Here is a 23453-nt window from a genome sequence, read left to right on the forward strand (position 1 = left end):
CTAAAAATAACTTAAAATATATAAGAATTTTGTTTATTCCAAAACACAAAACTAAACGCCAAAATAAACAGGAGAAAGAGGCGTTCAATGCCCAAGCTGTCTGTGAGTAAAACAAATGACTTCATGTCTATAATGACTTACATGGAAACATGTTTTACTGTAATTTATCTAGTGAGTAAAATTCACTCTATTTCATTAACCATGTAACAATGAAATGAGCCAAAATTTCATTTTTCGAAAGTCTAAATTTATGACACGTTGAAGGGTAACTTATCAACTCTCATTGCAGTAATTAACCGGACCATATGAGTATACACGCATATGGTCATGACCATACGCGTATGGTCCAAATACTCATATGACCCGTAACATGTATATGCCATTTGATGAGTTAATTTACATCCACAGGGTCGATGCCACTGCTGGTTGATATTTCATCCCCGAGCGTATCACCAGCCCAGTAGTCATCACTTCTGTGTTGACATAAATTATCATTGATATGGTTATAATTGACTGTTTACAAAACGTTGAATTTTTCGAAATACTAAGGGTTTCCTACACCAGGAATAGATTATCTTAGCCGAATTAGACAAAACCTTTCGGAATTTAGGGTCCTCACTGCTCTGCATCCTCGTACTTTATTTGGCCTTTTTAAAGTTTTTGATTTGATCGTCACTGATGAATCTTTATTTCCGCCAACTTGGCAGCAATATATATACCAACTTCATCCGCATATGGGATATACATTTCCCAACTCATTCGGTATTCAAGAGTTTGAAGCTGCTACTCAGAATTTGTAAAACGTCACCAGTGTCTGAGCAGAAAGTTGATGAAAACTTCATCGGAAGATACCAAGTCCTTGTTGATAAATATTCCTCACAAATAATACATGATGCTCTGGAAGTATAGATTCTAGGTACTGACGTTGTCATCTCAATTACGTGTTATAATGTTCTTTTTGTTTGTTTTTGTATATTTTTAAACTTTACTGTTTGGTAATAAGGTCATAATTATAAATTAACTGTGAACAAAACTTTGAAATTTTGAAATGCTAAGGATTTTCTACCCCAGGAATAAATTATCTAATCTGTATTGGTAATATTTTTCGGAATTTTAGGTCCTCAGTGCTATTCAATCTCGTACTTTATTTAACCTTTTTATTATTTTTATTTTCACGTCACTGATGAGTCTTTTATAGAAAAGAACGCGCTTTTGGTGTACATAAATCTAATCCTTGTATTTGGTAAATGTATTACTACACTAATTGTATTATCAACTTCAAAAAGTTGTTGGTTGCTGGCGTCTTTGTTTGTACGTTTGTTTGGAATTTATAAGTCAGTTATGCTGTATAAAAATTCATAATGTGTCTATACATTGCATCATGATCCCAATTATTGTCCCGTTAACCATTTATGACTGTTTAAAATATAAACAATTGTCATACAAGTGGTAGTTTTATCTAGCTATAAAGCCATTTTTAATCCTGCTTTTTGTTTTCTTCGAAAAAAAATGTCTTATCGAGTCAAAAACATGACATATGTTTTCCAGTCTTTCAGTTTGTTGAAATATTTTAGCGTTTAGTTTTGTTAGGCTTTATGGACTTCACCCTTTTTGAATATACCTTGGAGTTTCGTATTTTTGTTAACACATTTTATGGAAAGCAAATAAATACGATTACGAAAATCTTTAAATGCGATGAAATTTATGTATAGATTATTTATCTTCATGCAAACAATTAAGTAGGTGCACATGGACATCATATGACATCTATCAAAATGTTCCCTCAAATGAACTTAACTGGTGCCGTCCAGTTAATTTTGTAAGAGCTTATTATATATTACCTTGGGGTGCATCGATTAGGTGATTTGCAACACAAAGAACGTTTCTTTGTTTTTTTTGCTTTTAACCAAAAAAGGGCATTTTTTTATGCGCTTGCTTTATAATCATAAGTGCAACATTTAACAAGAAATTGTAGTTTTCATCATTCAGACTCAATAGAGTTCTCCAAATTATAAACATACCACGGAACACTTGTCAAAGTCATTTAACATGTTTTGATATATAGATAATCGTCAGCTGAAATTATTTGATATCACTGCTGTTTTGATAAACATTGGAGTAACAAATATTTTTGGGTCGACTATTCCATTTTGAAATTCGTAAAGCCTGTAGGTGTAGGCGGAGAGAATTTGATTGATTTGCCTTCCAAGAATTAATTACTGTACCAACCTAGATTCGAACCCAGAACCCCTGTCACAGTAAGGCACTGCTTTGCCAACTAAGCTATAAGAGTGCTATAGTTTGATTTTCTACACTTTTGTACAGACAGAAGCAAACGCTGAAATGAAAAATGTATCAAAGACGACATGCTTGTTATTTGGTACGCCTAGGTTTCGAACACTTTAGACTCATCAGTGGCGCTTGAATGTGAAGTCATATAGCACGTGACCTATGCCATTAATAATTTGTAATGGAGCTGTTTTGTCGATTCGATTTAGACTTATATTAATATCATTTCATATTCATTCTGGTTAACTTTATAGATAATATTGATATTTACTGGGGTTATTGATATCTAAATCTGTCCAAACGTTTTATAATGAGTGGACGAAATAGTCCTGCGCGGCATTATCCAAATGATCCTATGCATGGGAACAAAAACAATATGTCAGCCAATTGAAGAATATGAGAATTTCTGTCAAGTCTACCTTGATGCTAACTTGATGCTAATGAGAGACTTTTCGTGGTGACAAACCAACACACTAACGAGAACAGCGGACCTTCACGTACAGAAGAACTGCTGAAGGAATCTACTTCCGCTCTAAAGTCGGCAAACGAAGCAATGTCGGCGATGCCTCAGCCTATCAAGCTACGTATGGAAACACCACCCCTCTCACTTCTACAAATGTTGAACAAACTTTCCACAGACAAGTAGACACTTCAAAATGGATTGTATTGGTGGAGGATTTATCGAAATTTGACTACGTGTCGACTTCCTTGCGCAAGCAAAGTTTAGAAGGTAAGGACATAAACTTATCTTTATTACTTTATCTAAAGAACGAGATTCACCAGACACGCTCTGTCTTTTCTGAAGGGCTAACTGTAGAGTTATCGGCTCCTAGGGATCCTCTTCTAGTGAAAAGTTTGACACTTGTTAAGTTCAACAAGGCTTTCAGGAAATTAAGGAATATCATTTGTAAAGTGTACCCACAACGGTAAAATGAACTTGATTAATACGAGGCCGATTTTAGTAATATTGCCTATAACTACCGACCAAGATTTCATCGATATCACAAACTGTTTTTGGCTAATGCCGCCAATGCTATAATAGAACATATTAACATCGCCATTAACTGAGGAAAGGTATACGATCGTCTTTTGCATTTTGTAATAAATGGTTTGCAAAGTAGAGAATGCGAACTCTGTGGAAATTACGACCACACAACAAAGTTCTGCAATAAACAAGCATATCAAGAAACCCCTGTATGCGCCCTAAAACACGACAAACGCTCGTGTTGTAGATAAAATAAAAGATAGGAATTGGAGGTGTTTAGTTCAAGCAGAGGGTCATGATCTTTACAATGACTTTAATTATGGAACATGCAAATGGAAAGATTATAAATTTACAAATGCGTGTCTTAAGTGTAAAAAATAGGTCATGGCTTTAATCAACAATAACAAGGATACCAGTAATCAAAACAAAACTGCTGATAAGCTGAAAGTCAAAACAGATAGGTGACTTGTAGTGAATGATGATTTTCCATTATCTCACATCAACGTAAATAACCTTGAGAAAGAATTAACAAATATCCAGATAGGCATTTTTGTTAAATATTTATCAGACGGTATAAAAAACGGTTTTAATACCATGGTGTCGAAAACAGAATTACCAACAGTTGAATGTAAAAATCTACAATCAGATTTCTGAAATCCATACAGCGTTAATAGTGTAATCAAACAAGAGGTTGATAAATGTTAAATCATTTAAAAGGCTCCCTTTTGATAGGTATCATGTGAGCCCAATAGGTATAGTGGACGGCAAATTTTTGGAGAAAAACAGGCTAATAGTTGATTTGTCGTCTCCACATGAAAGTCGAGATTATTCAAGTATTAACGATTTAATCGATAAAGATCAATGCTCGCATTGCCGATGTATTCAAACAACAAGGGATCAAAAGGGAGCAGCATCATTTATGCTGCATAAAATGGAGAAATTTATATTACTATTATGTGCGTCATTGTTTTGGCTCACGATCGTCACCTAAAATATTTATCAGTCGCAATTTGCTGGATAGCCAAGAACAATTACAATATTCCAGTTATACTTCATCTACTTGATGATTTTTTAACTATTCAAGCATCTGACACTTCAGGAGACAGAACTATGACAATTATCATCTTAATTTCTAATAGATTGAATATACCATAATCCAAGAAAAAGACTGTAGGTTCACATACCACACTAGAATATCTAGGAATAATTTTAGACACAAATAAGATGGAAGCTAGACTTCTACAAGATAAAGTGGAACGTCTTATTTATTTCATCGGAACATTTCTACGTCGACACTCTATTAAAAATCGAGAATTTTTACAACTCTTGGGACATTTCAATATGCTGCGAGAGTCATTTTACCTGAAAGGACTTTTGTAACATATCCCATAAACCTATCTACTAAGGTTAATAATCTTTATTACTATGTTTTACTATCAGCCGAATGTCGAGCCGATTTGAAGATGTGGCATATTTTTCTGAAACAGTGGCTTTGGGTGGTTACTTCAAGGGACATCGGTTTTGTAGTTCTTGTCCATCGGAATTATAATATATACTAGATTCTGATATGTCTATGGCTTTCCGGGAATTGTACCCAACCGCAGTGGCGGCAGTACTTTGGGGGCAATGATTGGACGAGGAAACGAAAAGTTATTGATTGTGATAGTGAATCTACTGTTAACATTATAAACAAAGGGCGATCAAGGGTGCAAGTTATTATGACACTAATGCGTAAACTCACTTGGTTAGCTGCAATTAACAATTTCACATTTTCAAGTAAGCATATCCCGGGTGTTAAAAATATGATTGCCGATGCACTTTCTCGATTTTATTTTCAGACGTTCAGGAAAGAATCTTCGGAAGCAAATGCACAAGTCACGATTTGTCCGCACTTCTCACTCGTAATGTGGAACTGACTAATACTTTAAGTTGTTTACTTAAAACTTCAATAGCACCCAAAACACGTACACAGTATGGGGGTGGGTATTCTGCCTATGACCCCTTCTCACGAATGACTGGAGTGATTTGGAGAAATTCAGACATGCTTCCGTTAACTGAAGAATCTCTAATTCACTTCGGTACGCATTAATTCAAAAACTTGCATTTGAAATGTTCTACAATTAAAATGCATTTATGTGGACGACGATGTGAATATATAGAGTTTAGGAAGCCTTCGATATTCAGCGACGGTTCTGATAAACTTGATCAACTCGATGCCTATATACGATACTAAATGATAGTAGTCAGTTTTTGAGGAAAGATTATTACACGCCGTATATAGACATTCTTTTGTAGGCAGCGCGTGTCACGGCATATTTTGGATTTCTTCGATGTTGTGAATTAACAGTATTATATTCTTTTGATTCAGAATGCAAGTGTGTATCGAAGATATTTGTTTTCAAAACGATAAAGTGACCTTTCATTTGAAAGCTTCCAATACAGACCCATTTCGTGAAAGTGTTGATATTCATTTATTTGCGTCTGGAATTTCGGATTCCCAAGTCTTATCTCTGGAACGTTACGAGGAATTTCGTAATGGAAAATTTAAAGAGGGTAACAAACACGACGTTTTCTTTGTGTTTGAGAATAGAAAAGCCTTTACACGAAACCATTTCATTTCTTCTCTGAAAAAGATACTTTCTGTACTTGGATACAATTCAAACTTGTATAATGGTCATAGCTTTCGCATTGGAGCTAGTACCACAACACGTTATACTCGATATATCAGAACATCTTTGTCAACCATCAAACAAGTTCAACAAGCATTAGCCGAGTGAAGATTTAGTTCTTAAATATTGTACCTAGGCATATATATTCGCATATGCTTGCATCGTGATTAATTATTGCGTTGGAGTGTTGGGGAATAATACATCCCGTACATGTATATAGTCTGATAATTCACACATGTCAGTTCATCGCCCTTTCGTGGTCAACGACAACATCATGTGCGTTTTTACTAAGTGTTTCAGGGGCATAATAATCCCCACTGTTAGTATCTGATATAGGTTCAAAGTGTATTTCGATAGTGTTGGGGCATAATAATCCCCATATTATGTAAAGATATGATAAATATTGAGGTATCATTGTCCTCATTGTGTCTACCTTGGTTATGTGTAAAAGTAATGGCTAAACATATATAATTTGTTAATTACCACAATCAATGACGTAACATTTTCATTGAATGAGACGATGATTAAACATTTGAGATCATGTTATTCAGTAAACACTCAACCTGTGACTTAACATTTCAGGACATTTCAATTCGTATTGGCAGGAAGTTTCTAAGAATAGTTGAATTTACAATTGATAACTGTTTCAGTAATGAATTAAAATCAAAGTGGAGCTGCTTCTGTGATTTTTTTTAAACAGTTAGAAAGCCTTTCTTCTGTAAAATTGTGGTGAGGACGAATAATAGATATACATTCACTTCGTAAGATTAATATTCATAAACACTCAACAAATCATTTCTTTATATATACTTTTTACAATGTCTTCTTTTTAACCAGTCCATATTTTCTAGCATGAATTAAAGTGAATGTCTGGTATACATCAGTAAGTCAATAAGCAATCGACCAGACTCCTAAAATGCTGGAATGGAGCAATTTAGAATGATTGACTCAGATTTGTGTCCCGTAAGTTTAATATATGTTTTGCGACATCGGGGTAATTACATTGATATTATAAAATAGAAGCAAAAGATAACAAAGGAATATTCAAACTTAGAAGTCAAAACGTACTGACAATGCCATGGCAGTATACATAACACAACATAGAAAACTATTAAAAACTTATTAGCACGATCCCCACCAATAAACCGAAGATGATCTCATATGCATGGCACCGTCGTGTTGCTCATGTAAGTTCTCTCTTTTTGTATATTTCGCCTCTCTCTTATATTTTGTGCTTTTAACATAGATTGACCAAAAATCCTGTCTGAACGTCAATAAGGTTTTTCCATGTCGTGAGACATTTTAGAAATGTCTGGAGATTTAAAGTTGAAATCTCAATGTGTATGCAGGGAATTATATTTCTATATTTGGGTTTTGGGAGGGGGTTGTGGACTTTGATTTTAAAACTTATTGAACTGTTGATAAAATGAGTCATTAGTGTATTGTGTGATAGGGTGGCAAAAAATAAACCAGATAACGTTTCTAGCAATCTACAAATAAGTCAAATATTGCCACAATTAATAATAGCTATATAGACTAATTATTGGAGTTATTAACCTGAAGAAACGTTATTCCTTTTTGTGTTTTGGACACAACTACTGGAGAGAAACTGTCAACAGAAAAAAAAGGATCAGCAATACAAGATCAACAAAAGAGGATTTTGAAAAGAATGTTATTCTAGTCCACAATGCTTGCGAGTGTTCAGTGTTGAAGATGCACAAATACCTAGGCGAACGACGCGTGTTCTTTGGTTAATTATTGCGAAAATTGGGACGGAATCCGTCAATTAAAATAAAATTTTTTTTTTTTTATAAATGTAGCATAGCCCGCACCATGTCATGAAATAGCAATAATAAATCTCGCTTTTTTGTCTATTGTTCAACTATGGCTATAATAAATGCACCCAAACATTTCTAAATGTACAGTATTCAGAAACATATTTGAATCGATAGTTTACGATGTAAAAATTTCCATACGTCTTGTCTACTTTTTATTAACCTGTATAGTATCAAGTTAAATTAAGAATGAAACGGCAAATGTGTCAAAGAGACAACAACTCGACCAAAGAGCAGAAAACAGCCAAAGGCCACTTATGGGTCTTCAACACAGAGAAAAATCTCGCACCCAGGAGCGGGTTTTCAGCTGGCCCCTAAACAAAATCTATACTAGTTCAGGGAAAATGGACGTGACACTGAACTGCGAAACATAAATGAACAAAAATTACATACAAGACTAACAAAGGCAAGAGGTTCCTGACACGGGCAAAAAAGCGGCGGGGTTAAACAATCCTTCTCCTATACCTCTACCCAATGTAGAAACAAACACACAGCAATACGCACAGTAAAACCCAGTTTAAAAGAAGTCCGAGTCTGATGTTAGAAAAGATAACAGAAGACACTAAGCAAAATCAAAATAATTCACATAAATTAACAAAGGACTACTAGCAGTTACTGACATGACAGCGCTAGACATCAATTACTCTGATTAAAAGATTATGTCTTCATCATATGAAGTGTCTTCCTGAATGTCGTTAACCACTGGTCATCTTGAAACTTCGAATAAAACCCAAAGTTTCCAAACGGTCAAACATATTTTGCTATTTCTTAAAAATACCACTAGAATTATAACATCAGCATACATTTGTAGAGTAATTTACAAAATGCAAAATCTTAACATGTTCAGGAGAAACTGGTGAATCGACCACATAACATTGTGGGCTACTACCAGTTATCTATTGGTTAAAAACAAAGTGCATGGGATTTTAAATTTTCATTTTGTATTGTTTCCCGGAATATCATTTGATTTTTTTTTGTTCACCTACTGTAATATATGTTATGTATATAGCATTAACATGGCAAGATTTAAAACTATTGTTCATCGGCTTCAGCATTCATCTTTTTTTTCTTCTTACAGGAATAAGAAATAAATAATTTTGTCTATTGTTCTGCACTGTATCTGAGCATTGGTTTCACTTAAAATTCATAACTTAGTATACATTGAACAGTAAAACTCCTATGAGATCCTTAAAACTAGTTAAATCAATGGGTAACATGATACTATTGGCGTAAGGAATTTTCGTATCGTGTATGCTTATGTCCTTTCAAAACAGGTTTTTTTTTAATAATGCACAGCGAATATGGCACAGAAATTCTACTCAATATCAATAATATCAGGCTGCATGATATAAAAGACAGAACATGATATATCTGATTTGGTTGCGTTTACTTTATTTTACCTGGACATGCTGCAATTTAAGTTAATACATTAAAATAAGTCTTGTTCATTATTCTCAAGAATTCGTTGTATAAACAGATTGGGACACCTGTTTATTGTAAAAGCTTTTATGCTGTCATTTAGTTTTCGTTTGATTATGTTTCTTGTTCCGTTTCTGTCTCATTGATATATAAGTCACTCCTCTTTTAATTTCAAGTTTAAAACTTATTAATTGACAGCGTAACTTAATTCGTAAATGGCAAAAGAAAATGAAAATAAACGGCAAATTGTTTTAGTTCGTGGCACTAAATCACTACGTGCAATCGAATAAAAAAGGAATAGAACAACTGCGCCATTGTTGCTGTTATTCATCTCAAAGTCACAGTTAGGCCTTTGTAAACATGTCGTGAATCTAGAAGTAAAAATAAACAAAAATTGCGCATAATTTATGAAATTATAATCCAATAAAATAATTGAATAATTACTGAGACAAAGGTTTTGAAATACAACATTAATCATGGAGTGTTCAATGCATGTGGTAACACCAAAAACATTTTCTGATCATATTTGAGTGTGTGTAGTATTTGGTTTTAGCTTATTAAGACAAAGACCCCTTTATGGAGTTTTATTGACTTTTGCAAGGACAGAAGTAGGTCAAATATCATTAAATCAAATCTGTTCCAAAATAAAAGATTTCTGAGTGGATTTTATAGATATTAGATATTCGCTTTCCTTATTTTACGAGATAACTGAAAAATTCGGGAGCCTCCCTTGAAATGTGAATGCAGGTACAACTGATTATCTTTTGTGTGATTGCGTCGTTTGGTTGTTGTCTTGTGAACGAATGTCGGAAGCCGTTGTTTTTTATCCATAATATTAGTGGTTGTGGTTTAAGTAAGTCAAACACTTTTTAAGCATAGCAATCTGGGCCCGGTTGTTCAAAAGTGTCGTTAAGCTAACGCAGTCGTTAAAGTGTCGTTAGAGAGTCGTTACATTTAACAAATTTGTTAACTGTTGTTCAAAAAATTTAACGACAAAAGTAATGTTAAAGAGTCGTTAACTTTAACAACTTCTGGTAGGTCGATTAAATATCTAAGTTATTGTTAAATATGGCCGCCTTCATGCAAGTACCTGTTCCACCTCACAGAAAAGAAAGGCATTTTCGCCTCAAAGATGACCTTTCTTTGGATTTGTCAAATGAGGAATTAAGAGAAAGGTACAGATTTGGTAGAGAAGGAATTATGTTCATTTCCAACCTAGTTAGCAATGATGTATCAAGAAAAACAAAGAGAAACCATGCCCTAACTGTGCCACAGCAAGTCATGGTAACCATGAGATTTTTAGCCACAGGCAGTTTCTTGCAAGTAGTTGGAGACACAATAGGTAAGATTTCATTATATATTTATCATATGTCATTTAAAATTAAGTAAACATTGCCAATGTGGTGTTAATCGACTGCTATAATTATCTTTGGCTGATGTTTGAATGATACTTTCAATTTGTTGATTTTCTAAATAATATATAATCAAACGGTGAATACACATTTTATTTTTGTACTTTATTGATCTCCAAAATTGTATGTTGTTGTTTTGGGTCTGTTTACAGGTTTGCACAAGGGAACTGTCTCACGTATTGTGTCTGATGTTTTGAATTCATTATGTGACAAACGGGATGAGTTTATCAAGTGGCCGAGAAATGTTGATGAAACAAGAGGAGATTTTTACCGTCTAAGTGGTTTCCCAAATGTGCTAGGGGCAATAGATGGGACACACGTCTGTATCCAGGCTCCATCAGAAGATGAACCATCATTCGTGAATAGGAAAGGGGTACATTCTGTCAATGTGCAGCCTGTTTGTGATGCCAGAGGTAAAACATTTCTTTCTGATCTAATAGAGATTTCCAATAAAATGACATACGTACCTAACTCGACGTACGCACGTAACGGGACCGGTTATTACTAACCTATTAATTTTGTTAAATGCGTCATTCAAGTTTTAACTCATTATTCCTAAACTACAAAACACATTCAGGATAAATTTTATCAATATCAAGTATTTCTAATATGATGAAAAACGAAAGAAATCATTATTTTTATATATCACGTGATTATTGAGATTCCCGCCAAAACTTCACTGTCATAAGACCACGTATATACACGTATCTTTACCTATCATACGATTGACTTGAGTTGTCTTTCATGGTTTTGACCATGACTTTGGTTTTTGATATACTTTGCAAATGAACCTTTTATTATTTAATATTTGACATGCTTTTATTTGTCGTTATCAGATTGGTGTCCTTTTTTCCTTTCGTCCCTTAATGTTTTATAATATTTAATTTCCTTGGGTATTTATTATATGACAGAGATTTTTCTAGCAATTTCAGAAATATCGAATTGAAAGTGTTAGTCAGAATTTGTCTCTGTTAAAGTTGATAACTGGGATTGAATCATACTTTATTAAGCATCATTTCAAACGATCTCTTCTTCTGCAGTTAATCTTGTTTATTTACAATCTCCGATTTTTTTCCCAAGGGAAAACGTTCGACAAAGGGATGTGTATATTTAAAAATAATTAATACAGGTCTTGTACTTCTTTAAATTTTAATAGTTGACATACACTTTTCTTTCAAATAAAAGTCAACTAACATAAAAAAAAAAGAATTTTGTAATTAATAATGATATATGTAAATAAATGTGTACACCAATTCGTTATATAGATTGTAATTTGGAAGGTGTACTTGATTAGCAATTGCTGACTAATCTGCATATAAACATTGACCGCTGTGGATAGTAAAATATCAATTAATAATTCATAGTAATTGGCTAAAAAAATGTCCTGTCCCAGGTATCTCTGATTAAAAAAGGACGAGAATGCCAATTTATACACTTTTAAGACAACTATATTGCCACTTCAGTCTTTACAGTAATTTTCTTTTTAAAATGTACTTTTAATAAGTAAGGCTTGATATTGTCATAGTTGTTTTTGGATTAAGACAACTCTTTCTAATCCAATTAGAAGTGGATTCTAACACTATCACATATTGATTGAGTTAAGCAAAAATTTTTAGTTTCAATTGTTGTCTCGCATTAGAGGTATATATTTATATATAAAAGTTAAACTCTACGACATATCCATGCATATGATCACCATTGAAGGTGATACACGGCTGAAAACACATTTTATATCAATAATTACTTTGAATATGTATATATGTGTAAACCAAGCTCTCTGAAGGAAGGTTTTTACAGGTTGTTCTTATGTCGTGCTGTTGCACCACTGTCCCAGGCTTAGGGGGTGGGGGTTGAGCACTCATTCTTTATGGCCTGTCTCATGTCAGGAGCCTGTGGTCCACTTGTTGTCGTTGGTTCATATCTGTTATATTTGTTTTTCGTAACTTGTTTTGTTTTAAATCAGGCCGGTAGTTTTCTCAATTGAATTGTTTCATATTTTTCAAGTTGGTTCCTTTTATAGTCGACTATACGGTATGGATTTTTCTCCTTGATGAAGGCCGTACGGTTGCCTATCATTGCTTACATCAACTTCATTTCTTATTGGCAATCATACCATATCTCCTTATTTTTTTGGGGGTTCTTTTTAACTAAATCCGTTTAATATTCTCAGGTAATTTAACATTTAAGAATCAGCTTTCAGTACCTGGGGGTACTTTAAGATCGGTACTCTGTGTCTTTCATCATAAAAATGTAATTGTTTTGGGCTTAATTCAATATTGATTAGTTGAGCTAATTCCAACTGAATTTTACAGTTTTTTTTTTCTTATATTGTGCTGTTACACCAGAGTGTTGAGCGCTGGTAAACGCGTTTAATCAGGCCAAATTCTAGATAGGCTTTCCCAAGTCAGATGCTTTCAATTCAGTGTATGTCGTTGGTTACTTTCTGTCATTTTTGTGTTAATTTTACTCTTGTAAAAATGTTTATTTTCGTTTGAAAAGTTTACATTTTCAAAGTCAATGTCATATATACTAGTATCTGATAATACGGTATGAGTATTTGCTTATTGTTGACGACAGCACGAGCCACTGTAGTCGTAATTCACACCATTTGGACTCTGTTTGATAGTTTGACCCCAGGAGTGTAAGGAATAAATCGAAAAAAGAATGCATGCTAAGCATACTAATGCTTTTGAAGAGAAAATTGAAAATATTTGTTGAACGGACAGACTGGTGGACGGACAGACAGGGTGATTGTAATATGAGTGCGGGTACAATATTTTGTCAGTGTATGTATCTTAGATGCTAGTGGTAAGGAAGTCTGGATCAAAACGGGGTAATCTTTACTTGCTAAAAAATATTTTTTACTATTTAGAATAATAATTGCATGCCTACTGGATATTAGTACAATAGCAAGTCACAAGGATAAAGGAAGCTGTGAAACACCATTTTACAATAAAAACTAAGCTTTTTGATACAAAGAAACAAGGAGAAAAATCAAACAAATTATGCAACAAAAAGTGATATCAAAACAAAACAAGTGTTGCTAGAATAATAATATATGCACTTAAAGCATAAAATATATAAACAAGTTTTTATTGAATATGGAATTGACTGGTAGCAGGCTTGCCTCGATTACGGGTTCAATTATTTTGTTGAACAATTCGATCCAGCGAATCGCTATCATTTCATCATCCTTAATATATATGTAATATTTATCGCTGGATATAAGACATACATCAGTATCATCATCATCATAAATATTATAGCTTGAGGCTTAATCTTCGTCGTATTTATTATAGCTTGTGAGTTTTATAGCTTGAGGCTAAATTCTTATCTGATATTTTAGCCAATTTATGTCGAGAACTTATTTTATGCATGCATCTCTTTGCTACATAATTTTTATAAATGTCCAAGTTAAAGCCAATAGAGATCATAGAAGTATGCTTATCAAATGATCATGTCTACTCATAATTATAACAGTAAGAAAGGGATTGACTCGTCCGACTAAAACGAAGCACAAAAACAGCAATTACTAGTATTTCAAAATAAACTCCATGTACCGATCTTACAGTATTCACAGCTACTGAACACTCTTAAAAACAACTACAACTAATAAATACAGAATAATTATCCAGTCTAGAATATTAATCAATTATTTCGTACTGTTACACCACTGTCCCAGGTAAGTGGGCCCGTTAACATGTTTAACTCTGACACATTATGTATGGCGGTGACTGTCCCAAGTAAGGAGCCTGTAATTCAGTGGTTATCATTTGTAGCTGTGCTTTCGTTCATTTTTTTGTACATTAATTAGGCCGTTAGTTTTATCGTTTTTGTTGTTTTACATTTGTCATTTTGTGACCTCTTACAGCTGAGTATTCGGTATGGGCTTTGCTCATTGTTGAAGATCGTACGGTGGCCTATAGTTGTTAATTTCTGTGTCATTTGGTCTCTTGTGAAGAGTTGTCTCATTGGTAATCATACTACATCTTCTTTTTTGTACATATCACAAATTAAGTAAAAAAGTACATAAACACTATAGAAAAGCAAGACCTTGTGTCATGTCAAAAGCACAGAGTGTCTGTAGGACCATTAGTGTTCATAATTGTATAGCAGATTATATGTAGTTTCTATAAAATGTAATGATAATTTATCAGTAAAAGATACCTGATTATTTGTTAGTGGGATTATATATAACTTAATAAATGAATATTTATATATTAAAAGAAACATCAGAAACAAGAATATGTGTCCATTAGATCACACGCCAGTATCACATTTCCGTGTTAAGTGAGCTCAAAATCCAGGAAAAATCCAATTCAGTATGTAGTCTTAAACTTTTAAATCTCGTGCGAGATGTCTAATGTTCAAACATTGTTGTTTTTAAAACGTATTTATCAAAGTCAAACGACAATCATTTAATTTTTTTTTGTGCTATACAATTTGTGATTATGGCCGGATCCAAGATATTTGAAAGAGGGCGTAGTTCCCGATAATTGAATTTATACTGCCGAGCGAAGCAACGCGAAAAAATAATGGACGATTTTATACTAAACATTTGTATAGATAACGTGGAAAATTGAGATGTTCAAAATTACTTGGCGATCGAAAGGGGGGAGTACGCCCTCTACCCCTGTATCCGCGAATGCACGTTTAGGTATACATGATCAAAATCTCGTCCCATGCATTATTATAGTTAAAGACTAAAAAGTACTTTTGATAAATGTATCAATGATATGAATTTCTGCCGACGTCAAATTATCTTGAATCAAATTATAGTATATAATTATTCTTAAAAGTTAGTCGCGTACACCTTTTACATTCGGGTGTGTTGGAATACACTTTTTAAACGTTAAAACTTATAAAAACAAAAAAAGAGATAGCCTTCTCGCTTCGGATTTCATTATTTCAATATTTTCATGCTAAATGTTTACTTGGTAGTTTTAAAATTCATGTGTTGAGAAGAACTGAAATATGGGTCAAGTGAAAAGACAAGAAATGATGGGTGTATTTGATTATAAGTTGCTAGCTTATTTATTCCATTAAAATATTTTTGTCAATAAAATCATTAAACATTTAATAACAAAATATTTGAAGATTAAAAAAAGTAGTTGGGGTTGATTTTGACATTAAGTTTATATCAGCAAAAAATGCGTGTTCAAAGAGCAAAAAATGCATGCAGTGTATGCTCCCCTCCGTCATGCTTTGATGCAATAGGACGGTATACGTTGATTTAGGTCGGTTATGTCGAGTAAAGTCATTTTATTGGAAATCTCTAATATGACATTGACCTTCATAACATAATAAACTGGTTTCAACTTTTTTGTATGACTGGGACCCCTATAGTCTGTTTCTCACATAGTAATTACTTTCACTTTCACTCCGGTGTAAACTTTCATCTAGGACATAAAAGTATGAGTTTATATGGTTTACCTACTAAAGGTAAATTAAAATATTGGTAAGTCAAATATTAAAAGACGTTATTTGTCATTTTTTCTTCAATGAGAAAAAGATTCTGTTCAGGGGCCCAGCCATTTTCAAAAAAAGGGGGGGGGGGGGCAACCTAGGATAAAGGGGAGTTCCAACCATATGTACCCATTCAAATGCACTGATAGTCCTAAAAAGGGGGGTTTCCTGGAACCCCAACCCAGACCCGCCACTGCTGTTATAGATACATTTCTTAAATTTCCCCTTTTAATCCAAAAGAAAGAAAGATTAACCTAGGTTACCCTACAGTACAATTTATAATTTTTAATATTGCTCTCATGTGGATCAATTATAGAAAATAAAGATGCATTAGCACAATTGATTTAATTAATATTAAAATCATGTTTTCCTAGTTTGAAACAATATTATTGAGTCATAATTTGTGGGTCTATACATGCATTTTACATCAGTTATCATGGTTATTCATTGTGTTTTCTGAAATTTAAAGCAAATATACACTTGTAGTTGGAAATGTTTGGACACCCCCTTTTAAGATTACCATTACAAGACTTTTAGAAAATGGATTCAAATAAATTTTATTTTTTAGTCCACTGTTGCATGATCCCAAATAATCCTCTCTTTGAAACTCTTGCTACACCTCTTAATTAGAAAAATATAATAATTAATAAAGATAATTTGTTACATATAAATATGTTTATGCTATTACAACATTTCTATCTTCTTTGCATTATATATAATCTTCTATTATTTGCAGGTAAATTCACAAACATAAATGCAAACTGGCCAGGTAGCAGTCATGATTCCCACATATTCAGGACTTCACAAGTATGTATTTTATTGCCATGTTGGTCATCTTTATTTAGTCATATTCCCTTTCAAGCACTATATATTAACAGTAAGATACTTCTTATTTTCTCAATACAAATTCAAAATCTCTTATCTTGGATTGGTCACCACTGCGGGAAGTCAAAATCTTCTTCTTGGACATAAACCCCCTATTTTTATTGCTTGTCATCATTAATATTTTTTCCCTTTTTGTCATTACACATAAAGGTGTAAAAATGCCAATCTGAGGACTTTTGAATTTCATTTCCAAATAATGAATTTATCATTTGATATTTATATATAATTAATCATTTTAGCATAATAAAATTTTGATTAATGAAAGAAAGGCTAATACATTATATATTAAATTGCAATTGTATTTCCATATCATAACAGATAAGAAAAGGATTTATATGTTAAAAAAATCTATTATTCCATATATAAAGAAGTTTTAAGTGGGAGCTATGTTAAAAAAAAAATATTGAGATACAATAACTTAAAAAAGAATATAGAAATATCTTTAGTAAATGATATATATGTTAAAAAATCAATTATTCTATATATATAAAGAAGCAAACAATTAGTTTTAAGAGGTGGCTATGTTAAAAAAATATTGATATACCATAACTGAAAAAGGAATATAGAAAAATAGTCTTGCTCAATATTATTTAAGGTAAATAGTGTAACTCCTCCGTGAAGCTGAATATATACATTTAAATTATATAAATGGTAGTTTTAACCAAATATATGATGTAAAAAGAAATATAAACCTTTATGTATAGGTGTGTACCTACATGGAACAAAATGGTGGATGGGCAAATGGTGTACTGCTTGGGGATAGTGGTTATCCTTGTCGTCCATTTTTGATGACCCCATACAAGAATCCTGTACAAGATCATCAGAAAAAGTACAATAGATGCCACTGTTCAACAAGAAGTGTGATTGAGAGAACATTTGGGAGGCTGAAGAGACGGTTCCATATATTACACTCAGAGGTAAAGCATAAAAAAAAATCTTTAAACAAATGATCAGTAATAAAACTAAAAAACACAGCTGATAAAAAATAATGTGGATATACATGTACTTTTATCAGGTGCACATTTCAACACCAAAATTCCCCACTACAAAATAAATTTCATGACCAAAAAAAAAACATTTGTGGGGGCAAAATAAGGGGTGGGCTAATGGGATATATTTGGGACAATGAATGTTGGTGTATTCATTAGAAACAAACTATTTTTTTATATGACTACATAAACTTTGCATTCATATTTTTGACCTCAAGGTTCAATGCCACAATAGGAAGGTAGGGATAGGTAATGGGTGTTTTGGTCCCAACTGTTTAGGAATAAGGGGCCGAAAAGGGGCCAGAACAAGCATTTTTCTAGTTTTCCAGACAATAACTTGTTTATTATTGTATGGATCTCTCTGAAGTTGTACTACAAGGTTCTATATCACAAAGGGAAGTTTGATTAAAAGAAAAAGTTGTGTAATTAAGTATATATAGTCAGAAAACTGAATAATCCAGCAATTTATTTATAAAAAACTTGCCCCCATCAGCAGGTGAATGGTCAGTGCCACTAGCACATCACTTTGACAACATAAATTTGAAACTTTCAACTAATATATCAAAGTACAACATCATTATGTAGTATTATGTTATATTACACTCTAAAGTGGGTTTTTTTGTCGAGCCTGCGACATAGGGATAGTGATCCGGCGGCGGCTACGGCGGCTTTAGGTAACTTCTTAAAAGCTTTATATTTTAGAAGGTGGAAAGCCTGGATGCTTCATACTTTTTATATAGATGCCTTATGTTACGAAGTTTCCGTCTGTCACATGTCCATTGTCCTTGACCTCATTTCCATGGTTCATTGACTACTTGAAAAAAAAAGTTGTGATTTTTTGTAATGTTAATTTCTCTCTTATTATGAGTAATAGGATAACTATATTTGGTATGTGCGTACAGACAGTCAGACAGTTTTCACTTGACCTCGACCTCATTTCATGGATCAGTGAACAAGGTTAAGTTTTGGTGGTCAAGTCCATATCTCAGATACTATAAGCAATAGGTCTAGTTATTGGTGTATGGAAGGATTGTAAGGTGTACATGTCCAACTGGCAGGTGTCATCTGACTTTGACCTCATTTTCACGGTTCATTGCTCAGTGTTAAGATTATGTGTTTCAGTCTATTTTTCTTAAACTATAAGCAATAGGTCAGCTATATTTGTTGTATGGAAGGATTGTAAGCTGTTCATGTCTGCCTGGCATGGTTCATCTGACCTTGACCTCATTTTCACGATTCATTGGTCAATGTTTAGTTTTCTTGGTTAAATCTGTTTCTAATAGAAACTATAAGCAATAGGGCAACTATATTTAGTGTATTGAATGATTGTAAGGTGTACATGTATTTCTCGTTTGGTTTATATGACATTGACTTCATTTTCTTGGATCATGTTTATGTAATAGTTGTAGTAAAGCTTTCATTTAGGACTATCAACATAATATCAATGGTTAGTAAAGAAGGCGAGACATTTCAGCTTGTGCACTCTTGTTAAAGCTTACTTGGTGTGAGCAAAGGCTCCCATGTTGAATGCCATACTGTAAACTATTATATTTGATTACTTTAACAACAGAGAATGGTCTCATTGCCACTCATACCACAGCTTCTTATTTTTATACATTGTATATACATATATTCAATGTCAACTTTTGAAACTTTATAGAATACTAATTTAGCAAAATGCTGATATGAAGACGATTATTAAGTGTAACATATTAAGTTATGATTTTTTTTAAATTTCAGATAAGAATGACACCTGGCAAGGCATGCAAAATAATAATTGCTTGTGCTATTCTCCACAATATATGCATTTTGTTGAATGAACCTGACATTGAAGATGACGGAGTAATTGTAGGCAATGATGGTGATCTTGGGGAACATTTCAATGGTCATCAAGATGGAAGAGCTGCAACTCATACACATCATCTACAGTTCTCTTAGCTTTCTTCTTCTGCTTACTCTCACTGAAATATAGATTTTTTACTATTTGGTAATTCTATTAATTTCACTTAATATTAGTAGATGTGTTAATACTATATCATTGCCAATGAGACAATTATCCAAAGAGCCCAAAGGAGGCAGATTTGATCAAATTCATATCACCGTACACAGCCTTTAACAATGAGGAAACCCCATACTGTTTAGTCTCTTATAAAAGAAATGACATGACATGACAATATGTGAAACATTAAATAAAAAAACAACATGATTAATGACAAATAAGCTAAAAACAAATATTTAACAGACAGCAACCCAAGTCATTCTTAATTGGGACAGGCATTAACGAAATGTGGTAATAGTAAACGTGCTTGTGAGAACTCAATTGTTCTTTCCTAATCAGGGTCAATGGTGTAATATATTACAAAATAACATATCTGAGAACAAACTTAAAATCCGTACGAAAAAGTTATTCTCATCAGACTCGCTAAACAACTAGTGTAAATACATCAAAGACAGTGCTGTATTTTTACATATGAAACATATACCTGGGTTTTGGTGGTTGCTGAGTGCAAGTCTGTATTTGTGCAGGTACTGGTAGGCTGGCAGGAACAGTCGCACTAGGATGTGTTAACTCTTCATTTCTCTGGTGAATCTGCTCAAGTCTCCTTATCCAGATATCTTCCACAGAAGATGGTAAATCTAAAAATTGAAAATTGGTTTACATCAAGATTTTGCTCAGTTCAGTGCATGATATGTGTTTAGTATATGTTTTTGAAAATTAATTCATATTTGCATTTGAATGTGTTGGTTATGATACACAGATGCAGATATAGAGTGGTCTAGGGTCCCGCTTATGGGGCCTCATGTTTGGTTTATGCGAAGACTTTTTACAGGCCCATTTCTAACACTTCCTTTATGAAGCCCCTTTTTCAAAATCCTGAATAGGCCTCTTAATACTATTGTACAAGATTCAAAATGAATGGACAACCAAATAAATAGAACAACATAGATTGGGGAAGGGTATTGTAAAAATTAATAACTGAATATAAGTTATAATTCTATCAATAAGTGTGACAAATAGAACAATAATAGAAAATATATGAAAATCATTTGATTTAACTTATATGAAATGCAGAATTGAAAAAAAATTACTAAACCAATTTAATTATCTACGTAATAAATACCTTCAACAGTCTGGCATGTGGGAGTAGCATTCAGTGCTGGAACTGGTGAGACAGGTACTGCAGTATATATCTGGTCAGATGTTATGCTGTCTGAAATGTAAAAAGACTTAATAATTTTGTTTTGTTTGATTTAAAGAACTGAATTGATAGTTTATACTCTTCATAATAGAACCATTTCTAATGGAATATTGCACATGAATGATGGTATACAATTGTCTCTTTCTTCCCAAGTTTTCATATCAATATATAAATACATGTATATGACAGTAGAATAGACAGATCTTGAGTACATGTAAAATCACATAGTGACTGACATGTCATGAAACATCTTATGATGTAATGAAGTTTAGAATAGTGCATAAATCACAAGTATTTTTGAATGCATGAAATAATTTATAAAGCAGTTATTATACAAATGTATTGGCTTACATAAAAAGAATTAATTTCTATGGACATATCATCCCTTATTGATCAATTTACTGACAAAGTCATACCATATAAAATATATTTATTCCTGTTACTCTCCATTTACTGACCCATGCATGGTCACCGTAAATTATGTTATAACTGCATTTAAACATTTTATTAACAATCCTTGTTTTCTATAAACCTTCATTAAGAACTGCAATTTTAAAAACCATGCATATGAAACTGTTGTTTATATCTTTAATACTAATAAGTTACTATTTTAAAGGTTCCAGATATAATTAAATCAGGTAACAAATTGATTGCACTTCTTTGAAGAAACTTGAATTTCATGCATAATAATAAAGTCTCATAGGCACTAAAAACACATCTACTTATATTTATAAAATAAAATTTCTTTAGTAATTTATAGTCATGTGTATGAATTATGTACTTTATATAGATACACACCTTCTGAATGTCTGCTATTACATGTTTCTTGCTGAGAAACCCCTGAAAAAAAAAATCAAATGATAAGTTCTAAAATAATTAGGCACAAAGAAAGATAACTCAATTATGTTTTTATACTGCATGCTATTTTGAAAAGGACTATAAACATGTCACAATATCCGTGGCAAATGATTCATTGCAAGTGCCTTGAAGATGGTATTAACAATTTAATATTATTTTTATAATTATTATATGTTCAAGTAAATCAATTTTGTATGGAATTTTTACCAAACTTAATTTTTTTTAATTTTTAAAAAAAAATTTTCAATGTGGCAAATGTTGATATAAGGGGCATTGCAAAATTGGAGGTTTGTTGTTCAGCCATTTTTAAACAGGAAGTGGAGGAATTTTAGGTAAAAATTTTGGAATTATGGGAAAATGTTAAAAAAAACCAGTTACTAAATTTTTTAACAAGTAGTTAGTTAACTCAGTCGTTAAATATTTTTGAACAACATAATTTAACGCAGTAATTAGCTAACAACAATGTTAAAATTTAACGAGTCGTTAGGCTTAACTTGTCGTTAGCTTAACGACACTTTTGAACAACCGGGCCCTGAGCTTAGAAATAATACTTTATATCATAGTCTGTAAATGTAATCAGATAAGAAAAAAAAAAGAAAGATGAAACCTTTACCCGGTAAATAATTTGTGGGAAATTGTATTGTTAGTCAGTAAAAAAACACGTCCTCACCATAAATTATGAATACTTAGTAGTCTATCATGCATTGCAACTAATTCGCCTGATTGGTCAAGGACCCAGGTAAAATGGTATGAGTATTATGTTGACAGCTAATATATTGGCGGGAACGTCAGTAAGCTAAATTATGCATACCCGTCATAGCTAGTTTATCGCTGATCAAATGTCATAAATCGATAAAGAAAATAAAATAAGGTAAAAAAGATGATGAAATGGTGATAGATTGACAATATTATCGTTGTAAATATGCCTGTCTACTGTTATATTTCTGGTATATCATGAACGACATTTTGGTTTAAAAAGCAATGTTAATTTATTATTAATTAAGTCAGCTTTTTTATTCAAGTTCGGTCTTCAGTAGCTTATTTTATACAATACTGAGAACATCGCTGAAGAGACATACCTTATAAAATTAGTAAAACTGGTATCGTTAATGTTATGCAAGATTTATAGATCATTGATGGTATTTCTAACGAGAGGGTGTTACTCAGTCAACGAAGGGCAATTTTTGAAGGATCAAAGGTAATTCTGTTCATTGCTATTTTAGATTTGATGTATATATGTTATATTGAATTTGTAAAATCACTGAATTGATAAATGATTTTATAAAATCCCTGAATTTGATCAGGGATTTTACAAAATCCCTGAAATAATTAAGACATTTTTTATTACAGATCCACTGATTCAATACAGTGATTTTGTAAAATAATCAATCTTTTGTTTAAATAATTCTTTAAGAAAAGACAAAAGACTACACCAGTAACACTTAA

At 32.6% G+C, this 23453-nt stretch overlaps 1 protein-coding gene and 1 long non-coding RNA gene across 3 annotated transcripts; one reads left to right on the top strand and one right to left on the bottom strand.

The window, feature by feature from the left end:
• The first annotated feature begins 9661 nt into the window (after nt 1–9661).
• LOC127735361 (putative nuclease HARBI1) lies at nt 9662–19887 on the top strand. The gene is made up of 5 exons (XM_052245521.1): nt 9662–10539; nt 10762–11022; nt 16812–16882; nt 17665–17877; nt 19690–19887. Exons 1-5 carry the CDS (start codon nt 10266–10268, stop codon nt 19885–19887), a joined length of 1017 nt encoding a protein of 338 aa, XP_052101481.1. The 5' UTR covers nt 9662–10265.
• LOC127735362 (uncharacterized) lies at nt 19789–22206 on the bottom strand. 2 transcript variants are annotated; one of them, XR_007998358.1, is made up of 4 exons: nt 21948–22206; nt 21072–21161; nt 20433–20586; nt 19789–19910 (listed from the first exon to the last, which is right to left on the bottom strand). It is a non-coding gene; the product is annotated as an uncharacterized LOC127735362 (long non-coding RNA). The 2 variants fall into 2 exon arrangements; XR_007998357.1 differs by lacking the exon at nt 21948–22206 and having other exon boundaries at nt 21072–21690.
• Between the last annotated feature and the right edge of the window lie 1247 nt (nt 22207–23453).

The sequence above is a fragment of the Mytilus californianus genome, unplaced genomic scaffold (genome assembly GCF_021869535.1).
Source record: "Mytilus californianus isolate M0D057914Y unplaced genomic scaffold, xbMytCali1.0.p SCAF_3, whole genome shotgun sequence".
Lineage (NCBI taxonomy): Eukaryota > Metazoa > Mollusca > Bivalvia > Mytilida > Mytilidae > Mytilus > Mytilus californianus.

Bases quoted from the DNA above. Each gene is read 5' to 3' on its own strand.
- LOC127735361 (XM_052245521.1), top strand. From the start codon at position 10,266: ATGGCCGCCTTCATGCAAGTACCTGTTCCACCTCACAGAAAAGAAAGG. The intron at 10,540-10,761 runs GTAAGATTTCAT...GTCTGTTTACAG, and splicing joins AGTAGTTGGAGACACAATAG to GTTTGCACAAGGGAACTGTC. The intron at 16,883-17,664 runs GTATGTATTTTA...CTTTATGTATAG, and splicing joins ACATATTCAGGACTTCACAA to GTGTGTACCTACATGGAACA.